Source organism: Carassius carassius, chromosome 43 (genome assembly GCF_963082965.1).
Source record: "Carassius carassius chromosome 43, fCarCar2.1, whole genome shotgun sequence".
Taxonomy (NCBI): Eukaryota; Metazoa; Chordata; class Actinopteri; order Cypriniformes; family Cyprinidae; genus Carassius; species Carassius carassius.
Genome location: NC_081797.1, coordinates 18,457,738 through 18,464,970, shown reverse-complemented (window position 1 = coordinate 18,464,970; position 7,233 = coordinate 18,457,738). Strand labels below are relative to the sequence as shown.

The 7,233-nt window shown below is 37.7% G+C and overlaps 1 protein-coding gene across 1 annotated transcript in view; it reads right to left on the bottom strand.

Annotated features, from left to right (window-relative positions):
- Positions 1-1,395: 1,395 nt before the first annotated feature.
- The window catches only part of LOC132124624 (oxysterol-binding protein-related protein 5-like), a 54,432-nt gene continuing 48,594 nt past the window's right edge, over positions 1,396-7,233 (bottom strand). Inside the window, exons 18-22 of the mRNA XM_059535724.1 lie at positions 3,410-3,589; positions 2,864-2,987; positions 2,662-2,776; positions 1,678-1,780; positions 1,396-1,567 (exon numbers count right to left, since the gene is read on the bottom strand). Of these exons, the coding sequence (XP_059391707.1) occupies positions 1,432-1,567; positions 1,678-1,780; positions 2,662-2,776; positions 2,864-2,987; positions 3,410-3,589 (658 nt within the window). The 3' untranslated portion in view covers positions 1,396-1,431. The remainder of the gene's footprint in view (positions 1,568-1,677; positions 1,781-2,661; positions 2,777-2,863; positions 2,988-3,409; positions 3,590-7,233) is intronic.

Below are 7,233 nucleotides of genomic sequence, written 5' to 3'. Positions count from 1 at the left end.
TCACACATTCGTTATTGAACATATCGCACTTGATCCAAGCAACTTCACTGAACTTGAACTTCCCAGAAGGCCTCACATGTCACTATTGTGACTGACCTACCCAATGCTCAGCAAACAGTCATGAATATCAATATTATTATTATGGCAAGCCGTTTTAACATTTAATCCTTACAACATACTAGTATTTATTAGCATACTACTAGTACCAATTAAATAGATACTAGCACTTTTCATTAGATACAACTTATTACCTAATATAATTTACTGATTAACTACTCGTTATTATTCAACAGATACTAGTACACATTTATTAGATGCTAGTACTCATTCTAAATTCTCATGCTCATTTTTTTATTGAACTCTACAGTGGCCACAACTAGAGTGAAAAGGAGTTGTGACTTGCAAGATAAGAATTGTTTCTAGTACTTTTCTAGTACTAGTACTAGTACTTATTGAACTATTTTTTTAGACAGTAGTACCTATCATTACATTTCTAGTACTTATTCATTAGCTACTAGTACTTATTGTTTAGCTACTAGTACTTATTCATTAGACACTTGAGCCTATTAAACAGATCCAGTACTTATTCGTTAGATACTAGTATTTATACAACACATACTAGTACACATTTATTATATTCTAGTACTTATACCAAATGTTACTAGTAAGATAATAAGAACTAGTATTTAATGGCATAAATACTAGTAGCAAAAAAATACTAGTAGTATAAAACTGGATACTAGTATGTGTTAAGGATTAAATGTTAAATTGGGTTGCCATAGTCTTATGGCTGATTGTTCATTCTGTTGTCGTAGTGCTTTCGCCAATTCTGTTAACTTCATCTACATTTACACAACGCATTTGGTGTCCGAGCATTGTTTCCTTTGTGTACAATCAAGTTTGTAAACATTTACTCTTCTTTGTATTGTTCTATACAGAAACACTGTTTTGGTTAAATAATAAAATGAGCAAATATGTGTGGTCAGACGTTCACTTGTAAGCATAATACAACTGCACTGGTGGACTTCACTGCCTTTTCAGTTCTTTTTTCCCCCTTTTTGGCATCAGTTTTAAGGCCGGTGTATAAATGGAAGAGGAGTTTGTGGGAAATGCACACAGACACACAAACCCATTCAACTGCATTCAAATATGCCACAAATAAATGACCTATATTGCAGAGAAAGGGAAGTATGTAGGAAAGAGGGAACACGTCAGTTACCGAGAGTGGCAGTACAGTGTTTTACATCCACTCTAAAATGATTATCGGTCATATTCATTAAAACAAGAGTCTCTTTCTCTCTAATTGAAGTGCTTAGTGCTTGATGGTGTGGCTACGGATGGTAGCAACATGACGGTGCATTCAAGGGGCTGTGTGACGGTGATAGTTTGGCTGTGTTTATTGCTAGGCGATGGTCTCTAGGTGACAGCATCTCAAGTGAAGACGTAGTTGATGAGTAGCTGGAAGAGCAACAGCATGCAGAGGATGAGACAGTGGCGGCCGCTCAAGGACTTGCTCTCCTCTGCGGTCTTGTGCCGCGCAATCTGGCGTCCCAGTGCACTCAGGTTTCTGAAGATAAAGGGATCAGTGTGATTAAAATACAATACTGAACAGCAGAGAAACATGAAGTTATTATGCCATCAGTAATGAAAAGTACAGTATGTCTCGGCTGTACTTGCCTCTGGATGTCATGCTGTGTTTCCTGTATAGCTGCTACCGAGGCCTCTATGAGGGCGATGTCCTTCACTTCTTTAGTGCATCTTGCACACTGCTTCATAAAGCCTGAGGAAGTCAAATTGAGATACTGTATATAAAAATCTAAAGATTTTAACTGTTTTGGAATCTGGATCAATATTTATTTTTGATTGTATATATATTTAGTTTTTGAATACATACTTTTATTTTATAACATACATTTTGTTTTGTTTTAGAATAAATATAATTATTTTAGAAAAAAATGTTTTTTTGGTCTTTAGAATTCATACTTTAATTTCTTATTTGAAAATACATTAATTTATTTCATAATTGATTATTTTATTATAAAATGTCTTTAAATCTTTTTTATCTTTGCATTTCATTATCATAATATTTTTATATCTTTTATAATACATCTTTTCAAAACTGTTTAGTTTTATTTTATTTTATTTAAAAATACACTAACATTTTTTTATATTAGAATAAACTGATTGCTTAAGAATTATATATATATATATATATATATATATATTTTTTTTTTTTTTTTAAACAAATTGTTTCATTTTAGAATTGTTTTATTTTTAGAATAAATTATTTTATTTTAATTTATTATATATATTTATTTACTCTGTTTTAACAGCATATGCATATGTGGCTGATTAGACAATCACCCGATTTTTAAGAACTTTTCTATAGGTACTTAAAAGTCCAAATTGTTTGTATAGGTGCAGCTAGTTTACTGTAATATACAGCGTAAAGTCAATTTATTTTAATCTGTTACAGTCAAGAGGATCTGAGACACAAAGCACAAAGCGGATAGCTGAAGTTTGAAAATCTGATTGAATTAGTCACATCTGAAGCTTTTGTAACAGTCTACTGTCTGACTGATTAACTTTTTTAATTGCCGGAAGAGCTATTTATTCAGCTCTTAGAATGGAGCTGTGTTTGTGTATGGCTTGATGACTGGCCTTCGTTGTCGGATGACTCGTGGTTGGGTTCTGGTGTGCTGCTGCTGCTCTCTGTGTTCTGACTGCAGCTGGACGGCTGGCTGCTCGACTTCCTGTGTTTGCCGTTCACCCGCACCTGACAAACACACACGTGTGTCAACCAAACACACCCTGAAGGGCCTGCAGGTCACATACATCAACACTAGGAACCTGTGGGACTCACCTTCTGCTGTGCAGCCCAGTTCTGGCTGTAGGAGAAGCTTCTGCGCCGGGATTTCTCTTTTGTCTGGATGATGCCATCTCTCTCAAACTGCAGCAGACAGCGCTCCGGATCCCAAGGCTTAGTGCTGAGAACAGAGTCGGGACCAGGAGATTATTAGTTCCTGGAACACGGCCTAATTTAGCAATTAAACATGCTTGGAAAAAAGCAATGATTTTAAGATCAAAATATTAGTGAACGAACTCCATCTCACACCTGTAAGTGATAGGTGCGTAGAAAATTAAGACCAGATAGGTCGTTTCAACATATAAGGAACTCTCACACACTATCTAAATCACACAACGTTTCGGTCACACGACCTTCATCAGGAGTCTAAGATCAAAATATTAAAAAATAATAAATGAAAAAAAACGTAATTCACTTATTAATGTGGATTTATTAAAATTAATTTGTAAAAATAAATAAAATATACACCATGTTCTATAATATTACATAATTACTTGTAATAAGAGCATATACAGATCTGAAAAGTAGGTTTTGTGGACGTACTCGGCGTATTTGTAGTGCCACTCATTGGTGTCGGTGTTGAAGGTGAAGAGTCGTGGGTTCCAGGGCTGCTCGGCTCGCTCTCGGGCCTCCTGCCGCTGAGCCTCTTCCAGCACAAACTTCTCCTGCGTGGCTCTCATCTGGTCTTTATCGTTAATCGCTCTGGTCACATGCTGCCACAGCCTGCAGGAAAACACACCAAACCACCATCACTGCTCAGTCACAGCTCATCTCACAGCTCTCTGATGTGCTAGAATATCAACCAGGGCCCGGTTCCCCAAAACGTTCTTATCGCTAAGTAGTTCTTAACCTATTCCTTAACCTCTCTCTTAACCTTATGGCACGGTTCCCGACACGTTCGTACGCTAAGTATATCTTCTGTAAGTCACACTTTCGTAAGGTTGGTCTGGACCATTCGTAGCTCTCTCTCTTAGCGTTATTTGAGCTCATGACGCTACTGTACAGCAGTCTTTAGAAACCAGCGCAGCGAAGTACAAGTCAAACTATGGTACGTTGACAATTTTGTGGCTCAACAATGATTTTCTGTTATTTTTTAAGACTCATAATAAATTATGTTCGCAATGGATACAGGCCTATTTATGAAGTTGACTTTATGTGGTTACAGAACTAAAAAGGTGGTAATTAGCCTAGGCTTTTTCGTAATGTAATTAAAGCGAATTGGCAATCATTTTTTTGATAATTAAAATCTGGCAAACAATTTGGCTCTAAATGGCAAAGATCTTTAAATGGGTAAGCACGGTGGTGTCCAGTAAGCGACCAACTATGGCAGCGATCCAACGTGTTCTTGTATTGAATCAAAGACGGAGCCGGACTCGGAGCCGTTTAGTCCATGTCAGTTTTTTTATTCGGCAAAACTTAAGCCCTTTTGACATTTTGCCTGACGTGGCTATATTAAAAAAAAATCCCCTCTCAAGACAACTCATTGTGGAGCAGTTGGACCTTCCCAGACCTGCGCTGGCCAGGCTAACGCAGCGGAATTCTGCTTTAAGCCCTGAAGCCCAGCGCTACGGTTTTTTTTTTTTGTCTTTTTTTTTTTTTTTTTTGCTACAGAGAGATTCATCGAGGTCGTGGGAGAGGGCTACAGCCTAATCAAGACCTCTGTGTGGAAGTGCGTCCACACTGTCACCAACGCCCTTCTGCGCCATGCTGGGGATTGCATCCTGGTGGATGGCACTCATCCCTATCGCCAATCTATCAGTGATTGATCAGGCGTAGGCTACTTATCGCGAAAGGAAGACGCGGCCATAAATGTGCAGGTTATAGTGGACCATAGAGGTGTGATCTCTGACCTGGTGGCAAGGTCCAGCAACACTTCCTCTGACGAGAGGCTTGGTGCCCTTTTTTACGTTGCTTCCCCAGCATATTTTGTATCTAACTCTCTCTCTCTCTCTCTCTCTCTCTCTGTTCATTGTAGATAGGTTGCTTTTTATTAAAAACATAAACCATTTGCAATCAATACCGCATTAAACAAAAGTAACTGCAGCTGCTTGCCAATCAGTGGCGGATCTAGAAAATTTTGCATGGGGGGGCAAAGGGGTGGCAAGAGGTCTTGGCAGGGTGGCAGGGGTACATGGAATCCCTATATATGAATTGCTTTAAAAAAAAAAACACAAAAACACTTTTAAACTACAGTAATTATTGTTTAATCATGCCCTTACACACTACAACGTTTTTTAATTCACAACACACACACAAGTTATGTTTAGGCTACTTAATTCTATTGTATTTGTTATTTCCCCAGTTGTAAACTGGTTTCATTGCTGTGATATCTGAGAGGAATTGGATTTAATAGGACTGCTTAGGCTTAGCTAATCAAATGATCGATCTCCTAACTGGCACTGTATTGTGTGTTGTAACATAACAGCCGAAACTAAAATTGGCTATTTTTATTTAAAGTAATTAATTAATTATTAAAGCGATTTAAGGGAATAAAGAAAAAGAAAGGCTTGTTGTATTAGTGAAATAATTGTAACTATTTGCAACTATTATTTTATTTTTAATTTACATAAATGAATCAAGGAAATTATAGCATATTTTCAATTCAAAAAGGCAAAATTTAATAAATAAATAAAAAAAGTTGAACTTTTCTATTGTAAAACAGTCAAATATTAAATGATCTACTTACATTTTACCAGGCATTTGTTAACTTATTTAATAATTTTGACATTGATGAGCTAGACCGCTGAACTTTTAGTCTTCCTAACAACAAACAGAGCATTGCGTAATGTAGTGCATCAGAGCAGCATCAATAATAATATCAAGTGAATCTCTTATCTGCATCTTAAGTTTATTGCCAATAATAATGACAGGTTTGCGAACGTGAACTCGGTGAGCTCGCGCAAAACACATCTTCAGCACAGCGACTCATTTAAACGCCTCTGATTGGCCGATGTGATCAACAGACATGTCTGTGATTGGCTACAATGCTCAACGTTGCAAAAGCACGTCAAAAGTACCTTTAATGCAAAGGGGAAAATATAAATAAAAATGTAATATGCACTGTTCATGATTAGTTAATCGCGGCTGTTGTAATCTTATTCACATTTGTTTTTCTGATGAATTGTTTTGCTCTGTGAGAAAGAAATTTAACAAAATATTCGGGGCTTTACTAAAAACTTTCGGGGCTTAAGCCCCATTAGCCCAGCCCTAGCGCTGCCCCTCAATATTTTATATTTTTTATTAAGCTGTTCTTGTCTTTACTAAAATCAAAATCAGGCTAATCAAAGAGAAGAGTGCTCTTACAAATCACGAGGGAGCGATTTGACCGCTGATTTTGCCTAACGTAATAGACTCGCTGTTTTTGCTGATGCTGAATCGTCTTTAGCATACAATACATTCATTACAAATGTAACTTTAAGTTAAACGTGTGTTTAAACTACACCTGGGAAAACTCACTTCACCTTCAGAGGATCTGACCGGGGCAGCTCAGTCTCTGGTTGCAGGGCCACCGCACCGAAGCAGACTCGCTGTGTGTATGAGCCAGACTGAGCGAACGCCGCTCTGCACGTTTGAATCAGGGACGTAACTAAGTATTAGAGGGGCAGGGGGAAGGGCGAATAATACATTTAAAATTAAAAATTAAATTGTTCACTTTTGGTAAATGTATTGGACATAGTGGTGGGTTGTTTTTGTAAGTGCAGTTTTTGGATCATTAAAGTTAGGGGGGCAGCTGGGGGGGGCAAGGCTCTAGAGTGGGGGGGGCACCTGCCCCCCCTTGCCCCCCTGTAGATCCGCCCATGTTGCCAATCAATTCTAATTGTAAAGTACCTTGCCATTAATATAAAAGTGTATTATATAATTTTTATAAGTCGTTAAACCCATGTCAAGAAGCGGCACAAGTGGCACAACGGGATAAGGAGGGTGGATGATTAGCGAGGGATACCCGGTTTGTCTTATCGTCACAACATATCGTGTGAACATTACTGACCCTTTGATAATTTAATTTATAGTCTATATTTTACTGATAACTTAGACTATGTTAAAATAAATGTTACTGTAATAATTTGAGGAATGTTTCATTTGCATAGAATGTGTAGTCTTTCTTAACGCTGTATTGCACCTTCGCGTAAAGTGGAAAATCGATTCATGAGCAATCGATGCCAACTAATTCAGCACCCTGACTTTGGACAGCGCTCTTGTAACGTCGGACGTAAGAGGCAGCGTGCTAAGAAGCTTCCTAAGGGACACTTCGGGGAACACACTTAGAAACATCAACAACTTTGGTAAGATATATCTTACGATGTCTTCTTAGCACTAAGAGTGAACGTTATCGGGGAACCGGGCCCAGAACATTAAGGTCATATTTA